This window comes from Opisthorchis viverrini (genome assembly GCF_000715545.1).
Source record: "Opisthorchis viverrini unplaced genomic scaffold opera_v5_130, whole genome shotgun sequence".
Taxonomy (NCBI): Eukaryota; Metazoa; Platyhelminthes; class Trematoda; order Opisthorchiida; family Opisthorchiidae; genus Opisthorchis; species Opisthorchis viverrini.
Window position 1 is genome coordinate 1230602 of NW_008751788.1, and position 16673 is coordinate 1247274.

Sequence of the window (16673 nt, forward strand, 5' to 3'; positions counted from 1 at the left end):
CTTCCAAATGCTCCACCATCTTATGTGAACTCATACTGGGAAGAGATTGCCGCCTCTTTGCATAGTGCTGGGAATTTTGCCTGTAGCACGACCAGACCAGGCGCACTCAAGCACTGGATATCAGACCGAACGGTGGCACTACTTAAATCTCGAAGAAATATCCCAGCCGGTCCCGAACATAATCCGGTGTGAAGAGCTATCAGACGTCAAGTGAAAGTGGGTTTGCGACTTGACCGTGAAGTATGGTGGACACAGTAAGCCAAAGAAATGGAGGAGGCCCAGAAAGCCGGTAATGCCCGAAGATTATTTAGTTGATCCGTTGCGACCGGTCCCCGGAGAAGGTTTACGACTGCATATGTTCTCTCAAGCGCCACCGAGCTCCCGGTCCGGATGACCTTCCACCCGCACTGTTCAAAGACGGGGGTGAAGTCCTCAGTCAGTTCCGATCCGATCTGTTTGCTTGCATTTGGGAAAAGGAGTCTGTCCCAGACAAATGGGTTTTCAAATAAATCATGGTTGTGCGGCAGTATCGGTGTTGTGTTGAACACTGATGTCATGCTGTTGATGATGATGATGATGATGAAATGAGACGGAGCACCAAAATGGGACATTCATCGGCACAGCAACCTCCAGGTGTGAAGTTATCCACCGTACGGAGTAGGACAGATAACATGACTAAAGCCTATTCGCACGAATGAAATCGTTTTTGGCAAAATTGACAGTTTTGGATTGCCAGCCCGTTTATTCAACGGAACAAACCACAGCCGATCGAATGGTTCATGGGCATCACAACCGATGGGATTACATCAATGTTGAACAACCAGATTCGTTCCAACCGGATCCAACAACCAACTCACCGTAATGTAGCGCTCGAGAAATTGCATCAGTCCCAAACGGTTGTTGATGAACACTTTGAGAAAATGATGAACATTAATGCGAGAGGCGTCTGCAGGGCAGAGAATACGAGAGAGAGAAAAAAAGAGTATCAGGCGCTTGCGTACGAGACAGGAATATTAGGTGGAAGCAATGATGTCTCCCAAAATCAGTAACTCAAAAAGGTAGACACGCATTTCGCAGACCCTGAATCTGTAAGTGTCCCTCCCTGCAAAGACCAGCCCCGTAGTTGTTGGCACATGGATTTCCAAGCTTCTCGATCGAAAGAATGGTATGTAGCCTATTGTTGTCACTTTCCACTTGAGCACACCAAAAAGCATTGATGTCAGTGGAGTCGAGTTAAGAGGGACCGCATCGAACAGCGGCTAAACAAGACCGCGTCGCTTAATGTGGGTGGAGCAACGTACTACAAGGGGCCTTTCGTCAACCATAATTTGACATTGTCGCTGAAATTAGTGAGCTTATCCATCCAAACGTAAAATAATGTTAATAACATCGGAAAAAACAGGGCAACAAATTGGTCATTGTCCGAAATGAGTACAGAACGCCGGTATCCGGAGGACGGCGAGTCAACTCTAAACGCGTGGAATACTAAGGACAAAAGCTTCGATTTTCTAAAGCGACCGACAACTAGGCGCTTACCGGGTTGAGAACATAGTCTGTCCAGTAGCTGAAGGGTCTCCGTTGGTAGCCGGTCCATCAGAATGTGACCATAGTTGCATATCGCTCGCAGCGCCTGATTCGGATGGTACAAACGGGATTGAATAGGGTGGGGGCACAATTATCAAACCGGTATATGAACTACCTATTCAGGCCATATTAGATGCGGTTAACGAAGGAAATACAACTATTACTGACCATAAGGCCTGCATGAATAGAGCTACTAATCGAGTTATCGCATTCATCTTGTGAAGAAATGGTGGTAGTGAAATCTTGCATCGTACGATACTACTTATAAGAATGGTGAAGACTTTTGAATAGTTTACACGTGGGCCAGTAGAATAAGAATCTTGAGTCAAGTACAAAAGAAAGCGCTCTGGAATAGGCGTAAATCAATGGAACCTGGTAGAATAAAACCAAATGCAGTATAGATCTAGTCACCGGGTTCATCAAAGCTGATTTTCCCCGTAGTTTTATCACACTGTGCACCAAGCATCGGCACTGAAGAACATCACTATCGCGATGAATACGAGGAAATACATGGCAGTTCCAGTAACCGCCGCACGCACTTGACCTTTGAACCGTTAATGAATGCCTTCTAAACGATGATAAACGCAAAAAAGCAATCAGTAGGATACTAACAGCATGGGACTTAATTGTGTTACGAGGCGGAGAGGATGGAGAACGGTGAATCAGTTGACTGTAGAAAAGGAGAACAGTAAAGCAGAGTCAGAACGATAAGAGAGTAAAAACCAAAATCGGGGTTGAGAAACACACCTCATCAAATGGAAATTGTGCAATTTCTTCCAATGCTGCGGCACAATTATCCATATCTTCAATGAGTATACCGATACGATCTGCGAAACGCCCAGACAGCTGCGCCAGTCGCAAAGCTGCGTCAGGAAAGTTGGCTTGACGAAGAACGTGAACTGCGGCAGGGACGTTCATTTGGGGGTTGATTGGTTTCTGTAGCGAGGGATTTCAAAGTGATTAGAAATTGCTTAGAAACGAAATGAGGATGTCAGCCTTGGGATCTCAAAGCAGCCATCGTCGTAGTAACAGTGAACCAGTAATCCGGATTCAGGGGATTTCCTCCTGTCAAAGGAGATGTGGATAAAAACTACTACCTAGGTACGCCTGCTGACGACAGCAGGGTGGCGCTCGATCTACTCAACCCTCAACCGCACCCAGTGGCTGATGATATCGCTTGATGTGTTCAACTCAAACATTTGATTTGCACATGGTACATATGCAGATGAGGTTTGACGTAGCTTCTCCGGAAACATGACAGTTTGTGGAGCCTGTTAAACAGAAGATGTTAACTGAATGTGAATGGATGGTCATTCCAGCGTAGCGATGTCTCAGAGTGTGACTAACATGCTACACACAGAAACTGAGAGGAATGAAATAGAACCAAATAGTCAAAGCCAAGACGGGAGCGAATGAAGAAATAAAGCATGAGGATCAAGAACCCCACAGCCAGTAGCTCGTGGAGCGTCTCTGCATTAGATTCACTTAGAAGCATGTGTTGCATGCTGTATTGCGGGGAATTCGAAGATACGTCCCAATCTTATTGGAGCTCGGCGTTTGCTGGTCACTAGTTTCCCAGTTGTCCACCTTGTAGGTTACTCAGACTAGCTCGGTAGCTAAAACTTAACCCGTTAGTTGAGGTGTAGTTAGAAAATCGTTCAGCCGTAGCACCCTTTTAGTGTCTAGTTGTCATGGCACCTGAAGGAAGCACGAGGGCTAGGATACTGCCAGGTTGCCCAAGCTTAGACAGGGGAAATCGAGAGGCAAAGGTCGGGTTCGAACCACGGACCATCCGGTTAGTAAATCTGCGCTCCAACCACTGAGCCATCTCACTGTAGTTCGCAAGTGGTTGTTCAAAATTAGGGGATTCAGCATCAGGAAAGTTATCTCTACAGTCCTCCGAGGGCTAAAGTCAAGAGGCTGGATAAGAGACACTAGCAATAGATGAATTACTCCATGATAGGCTGTCTTGTATATGCGACCAGTAGACAGACATAGACGAGAGTTCAACGAGCACGAGATGGCTCACTGGTTGAGGCGCGAAGTTACTAATTGGAAGGTCTCTGGTTCGAATCCAACTTCCCCATCTCGGGTGTTCCTGTGTGAGCTTCGGCAACCCGACAGTATCTCAGCCTTCGGACTTCTTTCGGGTAGCTAGGCACCGAAAGGGTGGTAAAAGCCGAACTAGACGCCTGTGTAAAGTCGCCATAGTGCACATAGAACGCACAGCTCCCATGAAACTCGAAGGAAGCAGGAAGGCATAGAAAATTCCACCCCACCTAAGCCGCAGAAGTCCCGGCCAGTCTCTCGTGTCTCTGACTTTGAGCTAACTAGTCTATCTTACAAGCCAGTTATCATGTGCGGCGAGAAATGTGAATAGGAGGGAGAGAAAACCGCTTGTGAAAGGTGTCATCAATTAAAACAACCGGATGCCCTTGCTTTCACCAAAATCGGAAAATATTGTTCCCTATTTTGGTGAGATCGACCGTCATTTCAAGTGCCGTTTCACTTGCCTGTAAAAAATCGTTGATTCTGGTTTTGTCCTGAAGGCGGGCGTAACAATTGAGCAGCAGGATAAGGTGATCGCTCGACGCCAGATTGGCCGCATTCAATGCTTCAAGGTAGCAGGCCAGTTGGGCAACGTGACCACCTTCTAGGAACTGTGTTCATGGAATAAGATTGGGGAAAGCTGGTAAGATATGTGAAAATGGACAAGTCGAGAGAGCTTTAGGACGAGGTCTAAGGAGTCCAGAATACGATACAACTGGAGTAAGATGCTATTCTGTGTTTGATTCAATTAGCACCCAAGCAAGTAAAGTATCGGAACAACACGAGCAAAGAGGGGATTTGGCCCCTTCTGGAGGGAGTGATTAGCATAGAAAGTCGTTCTCCCTTACCAGAATTGATTTCTGAAATGCGTACTACTGATGACAGTTCTTATCATAGGTTAACTCAGGCAGACAGATGGAGATTCAAACCAGAAATTTCGAAACATCGTAAAATATTGTGGGCATCGAAAAGCGATGTGCTTAGTTTAAGGTGTTGTTTAATGGTAAAATAGCTTGAGAGAGATAGGCTGCAGAAAAAAAGACGTAGGTTAATTCGCAAGGAGCCGAAATGAATAACACAGGGAAGAAAGTATGCCACCACTACTCACCCTTTGAATAACAAAGGAAGCCTCGAGGATACCTATGGTCTTCACATACTCTTTGATGGCGCCATCATAATCCTTTTGTCTGGAATGCAAAGCAAAAGGTTAGAATTTGACACTGGAAATGACCCGGTTAACTGACAAGCAGCCATGTACAAATATGCAGATGTATGAAGGGAGAAAAAGCGCCTCGGTGTTATCTGAGGATAAGCAAAGAAGGTGGGCTTCTCTCTGAGCGTGGTAGCCTACAAATACCTTAGGAACCATCACTGATAGTAAATCCTTGAAGGCTTTACCACTCCATCTTTCTCCGCTTATCTCCACTTCTTGGTTAGATGGCTGGAACCGGCTGGAACTCTTTCACTCATCTAATAATAATAATAATAATAATAATAATAATAATAATAATAATAATAATAATAATAATAATAATAATAATAATAATAATAATAATAATAATAATAATAATAATAATAATAATAATAATAATAATAATAATAATAATAATAATAATAATAATAATAATAATAATAATAATAATAATAATAATAATAATAATAATAATAATAATAATAATAATAATAATAATAATAATAATAATAATAATAATAATAATAATAATAATAATAATAATAATAATAATAATAATAATAATAATAATAATAATAATAATAATAATAATAATAATAATAATAATAATAATAATAATAATAATAATAATAATAATAATAATAATAATAATAATAATAATAATAATAATAATAATAATAATAATAATAATAATAATAATAATAATAATAATAATAATAATAATAATAATAATAATAATAATAATAATAATAATAATAATAATAATAATATAACACTAACGATTCAGCTGTATCACCCTTTCGGAGCTTAGCTGCCACCATGCCACCGAACGAAGCACGGGCACCGGGAAACTGCCAGGTTGCCCAAGCCTACACAGGGGCAGGGTTCGAACCACGGACTTGTCGATCAGTAAGTGTGCGCCTTAACCAATGAGCCATCTCGAGCTAGTTCGTGAAACCACAAAAGATCGTGAGACCACTCACAGATCGATAGTAGTTGGGAATTCGGGCATGGATGCAAGCACTCAGAAATGGATGGGAATATCTTGAGTATGGACCCAAGTACACACGATGCAACCGGTCACATATGGTGATGTATTGTTTACATCGTTCGGCTAACTGATGGTTTCAGTGGACTCCAGCACCTTATTATCCTCAGGTTTGGTATAGTTCCAGAAGATACACAAACCGGACATGGGCGAGCCTATGGTCGTTTCAGGGATCCTGCGTTTTGCGCTACTCAAACGTCGTAAGTAGCATAACGAACAACGTTAAGAAACAAGTTCACAAATGAGAACGAATGCGGTCTCTGAAAGCATAAGGTGTGCACAGAAGGGTAAAAGCCGCTGGGGCTATGCCAGGTCACACATGAATGGTCGAAAAGGCTGGGCATGATCTGAACCATGAACTGTCCGGTTAGCGTTCCACTGCTGGGCGTTAGGTGAGAGAGCGCACCAGTTCCAGGTCCAACAAATAACCACCAGGTTTCACCTCCATACATTGCTTCGGGTTCCTTGAATGACGAGTGAACCAGACAGCTGAGCACCAGCGAATACGGCAGTCATAACACTTAACAATCTAGCTACTGTGCAATTAAAGAGGTAGAACTAATGATTGATTCCAAACCGACAAGCGAGGACGTTAACGATCTGGCACCATTTCTAAACGAAGTGTTGTCTAGCCAAGATGGGGTCACGTGAAGAATCAGTTTCACCGGAAAATCAGAACGAATCAACAGAAGTCGAGCGTTCAGTCACTCGGTCCGTTTGAAACAAAATTAACCAACTAAGGTTGCGCGAAACAGCACCAAGTTATTGCAGGCCCGACTATCGGCTTAGGCGGGAGGCGAGTTTTGAGGTCAAGAAGGTGGAATATGACCAAAAGGCAATCAACTCCTCACCTAACGGTCCCGAAAGAATCAGCAAGAACCCTGTCCGACCGATTCATATAGAAGTGCTGTGAACCGTCAATAAAAATGCGCAAATACTGTATGAAAAGAGGACAGGTGAAATGGAGATTTACTTACTTGTAGAGGTGATCAGCATAACACCCGAATATACGTGCTAGTTCTTCCTTTTCAAAGTGTTGCGACTTCGCAATGCTGGATAAGATGGTTGGATAGTAAAAAACAGTGTGAGCATGCATAAAATCATTTTTAGTAGGTACCTCCGCCGCCCAACATAATCGATCAAATGCAGTAAGACTAACTTAAGTGTTACGCAAATAGACCAGTCCGTTTATCAGCTGGATCAGTTAAACTCATCACAAGCTTGATCTGGCGAGCAATAGTGAAGTCTTGGACAGGAAAAGGACTCGAGACTTTTGGGATCATCAACCTAAGCTAGTCCAGGGTAACTTGAGTCTATCACGCAAAACCACGAATCAGTTGCCTACGGGCTGTATTGAGAAGGGACACACCAAAACTAAATGGCCATCTGTTTGAACGGAAGTAAGTTTGGAAGTGCGGCCTGGAAACATCACAAACAAAGGACTCAACTGGGCTCCAGGTGAGTCTCTCACAAAACCAAATTCGTTTGCAAATGAGTGTATTTCGCTAATTTCGTGCAATTTGTTTTCAAGTCGAACATAAAGTTGACGGAAACCTTGGGACTGCGCCAACCTGATGAGCCCCAAGAAGGGCGAAACCGGTCGTGGACTGTCGAAGAAGTTTCAGTAACCTTATGAGTAGTGCATTACGAATATAGAAGTTTGGTTACACCTCTCCTCACATTATAACCCGTGTTCGTGTCAACAGTTCAGCAGAAGCGATGAGGCTTTTGAGATAAACCCAAGATTGCAGTAGCGTAGCCCACCAAGTTGACATGTTCGAAACTTACTCAATAGCCATTTGAAAGTTCTTCTTTGAAAACAGCATTTCCAACTTTGCATGGGTACTCTTTTCTGCCAGCCCGATCAACTACAATGAGAGGAATAGAGAACACGGATAGAACAAATACGCAAGCAATTTGTCACCCATGGTTTACTTTTCAACCTAAACATCCCTGATAGTATTATCCGCGTTGCAGAGGACGTACTGGAGAAAAAATAAACTCCGCTTGTAATTGCAAAAGTCCCACGATACACAACAACTGGGAGGTAATTTCAACAAATACTACTCGTTGTTTCCCGAAACCGTGTACAGTTTCATCTTGATTAAAGCCAACAAGACAATGTTCTATCGACATTTGCAGCCGCATTAGTCCTATGGATCATGAATGTACCTTTGAGGTAAAATAGTTTTCATAAAGGGGGCCTAACACCATTTTTGTGATAATTTGAGCCTAGGATGTCAGTCTGTCGGGGTAAGGTAGGGTAATGAAATAAGATTGTCCATCCGTGGAGCGTTCCGACATATGGGTACCAAGCAACTCTAGGGAAGGAAGCATGTGGATCGGAAGGAGTTCCACCCAAGCAGTCGGACGAAGCTAGAGCCTTTTAAATTGCTCGTATTTCGATTTAACTCTGCACTACTTGATAAATGTAAGTAGCGCACATTAAACCGACTTTGTTGCTTAACGGCTCCTTGGTCACCGATCATGTGTTGGTTTGCTTACCTGTCAACGAAATTTTACTAAATATGTACTGGATTGCCAGTGTACGTCATATGCGTTTCTTCCTACGGTACTGAATATTGACTTACGCAGATCATAACGTCCAGTGCTTCCTACCACTCGGACCGACTGAAGTCACGCTCTGCTTGGAAGTATATCTTCTTGGGCGAGGGACAGAGCTCTACCTTGTAATGAAACTTCCTCACTTTGTTTCACTTGATGTGGATATACTAAACAAATAGATGCAATTTGACCGTCCAACCACGAATAAAACGCGATAATAATTTCGACCGCTTAGAAGTAAATCTATCGGCTTTGCACCAATGGCTTAGCTCCACACCACCCACTGGATAATGTAGGGAAGATATCTGGCGAATAAAGGAACAAAAACTGTCCAATACGCCCTGCAAAAAGCAATCGATTAAGTCAATGTCGCTTTTGATGCCAACTATTGGGTGATCCTCGTTTCCAAACTTTTCAACGTAACTGACGTCATCTCAAAGAAAAATTTATTAGAGTATATTCTAAAAGTATTGACCGAAAGTAGCATATTCGACCAAGCCTAAATTCACAAAAAAAAGACTGATAAGTCCCTTGACAAGGATTTTCCTTGTGTTATTCACTGAAATGTCTCCTTAGGCTTCTTCAAGCCAGAAACTTTCGTTCAATATGGTTACTTGGTAAGCAAAAACAATACTGTCAAACCTTTCCCAGCAATTCTGTACAAATTCTTCATCGCACTTACTATTGTTCCCGAAAAGTCGCCTACTTTCGGTTAAGTTCATGAACTGAATGAATCCAGTGCCCGGTGGTTGGACTTCGGAATTGATAATGAGAGCCGAGGACTGTAGGTTGGCTTGCCTCGACTTGATATGCGAATAACTTCGGCAATTACCAACAAAAATAAACACCTTTTGTTCGATCATTCCAACCAACGGTGTCAAGTTTGAAAAATGTCTTCAGTAGTCTATGCACTTCTACCTGCTTCGCATCGGAACAACTCAACTGTGTGGATTAGCTCTCAAGGTACTACGACAGACGAAGTAAACGCCCGCATCTCACGGTCGAGAATTGATTTACCCATTTTGCACCGTATGTTGCGCCAAAAAGGCATATCAGTGGGTTTCGAAAGGCGTTGCTTCGCATCGGAACAACTCAACTGTGTGAATTAGCTCTCAAGGTACTACGGCAGACGAAGTAAACGCCCGCATCTCACAGGCAAGAATTGATTTAGCCATTTTGCACCGTATGTTGCACCAAAAAGGCATATCAGTGGGTTTCGAAGGGCGCGTATGCCAGACTAAAGTACGGACTTTATTGTTGTACGGTTGCAAGGCTTGGCTAATTCAGATGGCGGATCTGAGAGATCTTCAGACCACTGATGTTTCAGAACTGTAGCTGGAATCGGCTGGGACCAGCGAATTCGCGTTGAGACGATCATGATACCGGTTTTTGAAATAGAGGGTATTTCTTTCAATCATGAACTCAGCATTGCAGGCCCAGGTGGCTGGGTCATGTGTTACGCATGCTGAGTTATCGCCTGTTGAGACTAGCGTTGTTTTCCGTGGAAACCTAGAGGTAGACAGAATTTGACAAGAAGGGAATAAAGGATGTTAGGTAGTCTAGGTGTTGTTCGGTTTCCAGAATGGGTCGGGTCCACGTGACCCACCATGCTTGGCTGGAGGCACTGACTGATATGACTGCTAACCGATACCAACGAAGTCCGTGCTATTAGTTTCCATCCATCCAGGCTGACTGAGCGTCGGTACGTACCTCGGATGTTTGTGGAGGTACCCCTCCCCGTTCCAATTTTTCTTCTATCCATTATAAGGCTTTATTTGAGTGAACTGATATGGTTGCATGGCAACGAAGCATCAATTTTCACATCTGGTGTTGCTGTCACGCACGCAGCTGTAAAATAGAAGCAAGAACTCCCGGTATTTACTGTTCAAGAACATGGCTACGCTCCCGATAATGTCGTATACCTGGGTTCTACTGACTTTACAACTGACGACTACAGAACCAGTTGTTCGTTCTTGGTTTTCCCAATTCAGTAGCTCAGCTCTTCCCGTATAGAGAGAAATCTATTATGGCTAGCATTGAATTGAGAGTCGTGTTGCGTGAGGTCCGGGGAACAGGGTGGAAACAACGATGTATGTGAATGTGGACAAACACGCGTTGTTGTTTTCATAAAGGAAACTACCCATAAGGTTGCTGAAAACTCTTCGACAGCCCACGACCGGTTTCGCCCTTCTTGGGGCTCATCAGGTAGGCGCGGCCCCCGACTTTCCGTCAATCTTATGCGTTGCTGTTGTCCACACCACATACAGTCAAGGTTGGTGTTGATCAGGGCCCGTCACTGCATGAAACAAAATCTTTCCGACTGATCTCAATCTCATCCAGGCGCGGATTCGAGGGCATTGGTTGGCGTGCCTCTGTCCGACGGCTTGCCCGGCCTCGTTAGATGTTGGTGTGTGTGGTAAATAGCCCTTCAGTAGAGCGAACTCACCACACTCATCCTAAAGAGATGTTCTTCTCGGGGCCTCTCTCGTTGGAGGCCGCAATGTACAGAATACTGCCAGAAACAATTCAGTTGGAAGTGTGGAGGCAAAATCAGCGCGGAATGATGTGCCAGAACAGCACGACCCACACTTCGTAGGCTGTCGTTCAGCTGTGACACACTTTCAGCGCCTAACTGCTATGCTATCCGAAGGAAACAGGAGGGCTCGGATGCTGTCGGGCTATCCAGGTCTGAGGCTGTGTTCCATCCACAGACCGTCAGGTTGGAAAGTTAGCGCTTTAACCATTGAGCTATTCCCGGTTCAACAGTGAACTCGTAGAAATCATCGTCATCGACTTCACTTCGTCATTCAGCTGTAGCACACTTTCGATGCCTAGCTGCCATGCCACCCAAAGGAAGAACGAGGGCCGGGATACAGTCAGGTTGCCCAAGCCTAGACAGTGGAAGTCGAGAGGCAGAGGTCGGGTTCGAACCACGGACCCTCCGGTCAGTAAATTCGAGCTTTAACCACTGAGCTATCTTGCCTCGATTTCACTTCGGTGGTTCACGGTACACCAAAACCATCTTAATGATTGGAGAAGGGGGTTTCTAAAACCACACCGACTCACATAGTGTCGTCATTTTTTGCTGATTCGAAGACGAAAGTGATTTAATTAGCTAAGGTACTCTTCAGCAGATCCCTCTGAGTGACGTGACAAAGAACAAACTGTATTCACGAGTAGCTAACAAGAGAACATTCTGCATACACAGAACAACAGAAAGGAGAGCAGATGAAGTGAACGAGAGATTTTTTATCACTTACCGTATGCCTGAGTGCACCTTCAGTGTTCCGCTCCAAACACAGAAGATAGATCCCGTCCCACTCGATAAACATGGAAAGCACGCCCTGGATCGAGAATTCACCGGCGATGAACTTGTTTTGTTGATCATGAATTGTCAGAGTAACGGATGATTCCAATGGCAAGCTGTCCGCAGTTGACAGTGGTCCGGTGTGGGACAGATAGAGACCACTGAAGTAGGCAAGTAGGAACAGGGTTTCACAAAGAGTGACTAACAAATCCGAAAGCAATGGAGAAGATTTGTTTTTGCTGAACAGAGTAAAAGCTTGAACTGGCAGGCCATTAGTGAGAGGGGAATATGGATTTTTACATATGATCTGTTACCGATACATCATATGCTATCCCCACAAAAATTAATAACTTCAAAAGGCCACAAAAATGAATACTTGGGTGCCCCATGGGCATCATTCGTCCCCAAAACTTCGGATCTTTTCCAGATAAGCCCCGCCAAAAAGATTAGAAAAAAGAGTATCTGAAATTCGTACTTTTCGTTTTTATTGAAGAGGGTGAAATCGGGACACGTCATAAATAATTTGCATGAAAAGGTCCGTTTTTCGGTACCTTTGCCTCCAAACGAACTCACACAAGTAGCTGTCCAGTGTGTGGAGTTTATTCTGCATCTTGTATACGTGCCAAAGAGATTCGATAATTTGTGTGCAAGCTCCAGTCGTTGGATCCACAAAGTTTTCGGTATGACTAACCGTTTCATGAGTATGATTCATGTCAATCATCGTTTCAATTCCTTGGTATGATGCCCACATATCGGAGATGATGATTGAGCCGGGAGCGACGCAGGCCTGGATTGTGTCCATCAGAGTGGCCGAAGTTCGATCCGGCACTGCATACATGAACGGCTCTTCAGCTTCCCGGCAGATCCTTCCGAATATCCACTGCTGTGGAACGACTCGCCCTGCGTGGTTTTCACGGCAAGATATTGGCGTTTCATCGATCTCGACGTGTAGACCTGGGCCGCCAATAACTGTTAGAGTCTGCGAAGGAAGTTCTTCCAGTCAACAGCGGTCGTGTGGCTAATAGATAATTCCTCTGAGCAGAATTTGATTTTAGCCAAATTTTTAGACCAGTAATAAATGAATAGAATTGCTGTCCTACACTCCATCCCAGATCGCTCCAGCCAAGTTCCCTTTCGAAGACTGATTTCTTGCCGACACTGTCGGGCATTACACCTCCACCTGTCAAAAACAGTTGAGTGTCGTTTGGTGGCCATTGTTGCATAAACGTTGCTGGTGGATCACTCGGTGGCTTTTTCAAAAAACGTATTGCCGTCTCCTTGTCATGAACGAGGGTTGAAAGCGTTAGAAAGTTCATTTTAGGTTTTACGTCCGAACGGAGAGAATTTTTGCACAAAATGAGCCTAGATGTGGACATGGAACTATTTTCATCAAAAATAGGTCAAGGTTGTGTGTGTGCATTAAATTGGAGATGGCAAAAAGTGGCGGGGCACAACTTTTCGCACATGCACTTTTTGCATTAGCGGCGGGGTTTATCTAGAAAAAATCCACCTCGTGTACTGGACAAAAATAATAATAATCGTTCAGCAGTAACACCATTTCGGTGCATAGTTGCCATGCCAACGGAAGGACACCTGAGGACTGCAAAACCGCCAAGTTGCCCAAGCCTAGACGGGAGCAGTCGGGATGCTGAGGTTGGGTTCGAACCACGAGCATTCCGGTCAATAAGCTGGCGTCTTAACCACTGAGTCATCTCGTGTACTACATCTTTTTCTATAGTTGTCTCACCCCGAGAGGCCAACAAAGTGCTTGCTTCTGAGAGAGAATTCGCCATACATCCACAGAAATCATGGTGATGTTTGATAGGCTCTTAGCATGCTCGCAGCGCGCGGAAGCCTAATGTTTGTTTTTTCGAATTACGGGTTGTTATAGGTCTGTACCAACAATGCCATTGCAGCATTATAGAGCCGACCACAAGAACTCTGAGCTCAGTAATGAGGTTAGTGAGCTCACCAAACTCAAAGATGTATACGAACCCATCACGCGCAAGGAGGAGAATTCTCGGTTTACAACGGTGAACACCTTTAGGCATCATAAAACTGACTTTCCTAAAAAGAGGTTCTTGCACAGACCGAAAATGAACTTTTACATCAGTCGCCTTAATAAGTTACATAAATTGAAGTTGCAGTACGTCCCGATGTCCCAATGGTATGCTAAGGTAGCTACCCTCTCTCAAGAAGGGATGTCCCCTAATTAAGACTACTTGGACTATTCCCCGTATGTGACCTTTGTGGTGCTACTCCCCTCCCAAGATGTGAACCGCGTGATCCTCAGTGCGCCTCGTTGGAGACGCTGGAAGATATGGCTGCCAATCGATGTCAGTGGCGATCTTGTTGTCAGTTTCTATCCAGATTGCCTGAATGAGTGTCTGGAGGTGTAGGCACCTCGGAATGATTGCGGTAAGCTAGCACTAAGTCCCTTCCCCGTCCACCTTTATTTTTCTCTTCACAATAAGGCTTTCAAATAAATCATGGCTGTACGACAGCGAAGCATCGGTGTCATGCTGTCGATGATGATGATGTGGCCTTTGTTTGGTATGGGTTGATGACACGCTAGCGAAATACTGCATACCACACTTTCGAGTGTAACAGAAATCCATGAAATCAACGAATCTGCTATGAGCTGATCAGGGAACGGGTGTTTGGTGAGCAAACACGTACTGCACCTTGAGTACTTGTTACAATCTATCGGTTGACCGAACCGATGCTACGCGTACGAAATCAACGTCTAGAACGAAGTGTTGCTTTCGATTTCTGATTTGGGGTGGTGGAAACCTAGAGGTAGATAAAAGATGATAGGGTAGAATCGGATGAAGGAAATTAGGCGATCCGTGTTCTACGATGGTATCCACGTGTTTCGAGAGACAACAACGGATATGGGGGCTAAACGATGTTGGTGGAGTTCAGGCTATCTGACAAACTATTGGAATTGCAGGCGCCATGTGGATAGCGCCAGCTTTCGTCCTCTTCCATCTACCTTCTTTCTGTTGTGAAGTACTCCTTAAATAAAGCGACACGGTTCTGCGACATTGAATAACTGGTGTTTTGCACTAGTGTTGATGACAAATTCAGAGGAAGATATCCCAAATACTGCTAGGCAGACAATGGCTAGCGCATATTCCTATCGGGTTAAGGGAGCACTCGGCTAGAAAGTTCCGAGAGAATACTTGGCTTTCCCTTATAAGCGGACTTGGATGATATTGTTGTTCAGCCGGACAAAACCATCAAAAGGCCAATGGAGGACACAAGACGCAATGGGAATCAAGCCCAAGTAGACTACCGTTGGCGAAGCAGTCATAGACGATGTTCCCTGGAGAGGGGAAACTCTCAGCAGGACAGTTGACCGAGGAAACAACAGAGAGAACATTAAACAAAGACAGCATTTCCTCAGCTACTTAGAGCCAGTGAGCAAGACAACTCGAATTAAGGTTTCATCATGTTTAACTAAGACACCCGACAACACAGGCGCTTCATTCTCGTACGAACTTCAAATCAGTAGACGCCTATAAGTCCATCGCTTTGGTGTCAATTGCGAACGCCACCTTGAGTGAAAGTCAGACTAGGCATGCCTATGTCCGCATCATCGATGCAACGGCTGCTAAAAAGATGATATCTTCAGTTGTTTTACAGGTTAACCACCCCATACATGCGTTTTCTTCGCAACCAGCCGTGCCATTTTGAACTCCATCGACCCATTGTACTATGTGAGGCAAAAGTTGGTCAAGCACAGATCTCCTGTGCAAGCACCATTAGAGGGGCGCACGTAAATAACTCACGGAGGACCCTTGACCAGAACCAGGTATTGCTTGAAAACCGACAAAGCAAGTTTATTTCCGTCAGTGGCGAGACAAGGACCACGTCCATCCGATTGGTAGAAATAGATGGCCTGGAGGAAAACAAAGAAATTGAGAAACGTTACATCCATTATCACGAGAAACAGTCGGTCGTTCAAAAAAAAACGCCTGAGTAGCTGTCTCTGTTACAACTCAGAAGTGTGCTAGCACGGTCCATACGCTACGTTCCATGTTCCGTTACCGACAGTTCAAACAAACTGTAGGATATTGTGTTGGGAAGTACACCGTTGTTCCCCCCGGGGGGCGTGCGCTCGAACTGTTTCCCAGAAGAACGCAAAATGGTACGGTCCCCGATTTGTCTGCATTAGGAAACACCGTACCCCGAAAGGAGATATCAACCAGGAAGGTGCATTCCGTACACAGGCTATCCCAGACTCAAACTCACGACTCCAGATGCTTGATCAGGACGATAACGAGGGCCATCCATGATTCGGACGCCAGAAACACTATCAATGTCATTGCATCAATTCAAAGACACCAACCTCAATATTCTATCTATGGGCAATACGAAGGATGTAGCTCATGGAACTTACACAGTATGACGGGTGTACATGCGTTGAAGCACACCAAATCGTTCAGCTGTAGCACCCTTTCGGTGCCTAACTGACATAACACCCGAAGGTTGCACGAGGGCTGGGATACTGCCAGGTTGTCCAAGCCTAGACAGGGGAAGTCGAGTTCTAAACACGGACCTTCCGGTCAGTAAATTCGCGCTCTAACCACCAAAGTGCACGCAAGATAATTTTGTTTGATGAACCACTGAGCTTCGCGGTCTAAAACCTGAACTGAATTGTATCAGACACACCCTTCGACTGGAGCAACCTTGAGCCGCCGTCTCAATCGGCAGTGTACAAGACTAGCTTAAAAAGTATGCCTATCATCAACCTGAAGGTGCATTGTACTCACAAACCCTGCCGGAGAAGATATGGACGAGACTCTTATGAGCCTGGTTCCACAGAACATGAACCAAGTGCAGGTTTCAGTTTCAGTCTATCCTGGAATTTTCTCTGATGACCGTGTAAACACAACGGTGAGAAAACTTACGTAGAAATCAAC

The 16673-nt window shown here is 44.5% G+C and overlaps 2 protein-coding genes across 2 annotated transcripts in view; one reads left to right on the forward strand and one right to left on the reverse strand.

The window, feature by feature from the left end:
• T265_06405 (hypothetical protein) overlaps window positions 1-14144 on the forward strand; it is a gene marked incomplete at both ends in the record, with an annotated part of 15205 nt that extends 1061 nt beyond the window's left edge. Inside the window, 9 exons of the mRNA XM_009171653.1 lie at window positions 44-186; window positions 312-497; window positions 3264-3379; window positions 9548-9758; window positions 10571-10643; window positions 11250-11382; window positions 13245-13398; window positions 13484-13556; window positions 13963-14144. Coding sequence (XP_009169917.1) covers window positions 44-186; window positions 312-497; window positions 3264-3379; window positions 9548-9758; window positions 10571-10643; window positions 11250-11382; window positions 13245-13398; window positions 13484-13556; window positions 13963-14144 — 1271 coding nt within the window. The remainder of the gene's footprint in view (window positions 1-43; window positions 187-311; window positions 498-3263; window positions 3380-9547; window positions 9759-10570; window positions 10644-11249; window positions 11383-13244; window positions 13399-13483; window positions 13557-13962) is intronic.
• The window catches only part of T265_06404 (hypothetical protein), a gene marked incomplete at both ends in the record, with an annotated part of 61063 nt that overhangs the window by 31534 nt on the left and 12856 nt on the right, over window positions 1-16673 (reverse strand). Inside the window, 8 exons of the mRNA XM_009171652.1 lie at window positions 858-946; window positions 1537-1630; window positions 2332-2520; window positions 4742-4820; window positions 6851-6925; window positions 7662-7741; window positions 11699-11906; window positions 15540-15649. Of these exons, the coding sequence (XP_009169916.1) occupies window positions 858-946; window positions 1537-1630; window positions 2332-2520; window positions 4742-4820; window positions 6851-6925; window positions 7662-7741; window positions 11699-11906; window positions 15540-15649 (924 nt within the window). The remainder of the gene's footprint in view (window positions 1-857; window positions 947-1536; window positions 1631-2331; window positions 2521-4741; window positions 4821-6850; window positions 6926-7661; window positions 7742-11698; window positions 11907-15539; window positions 15650-16673) is intronic.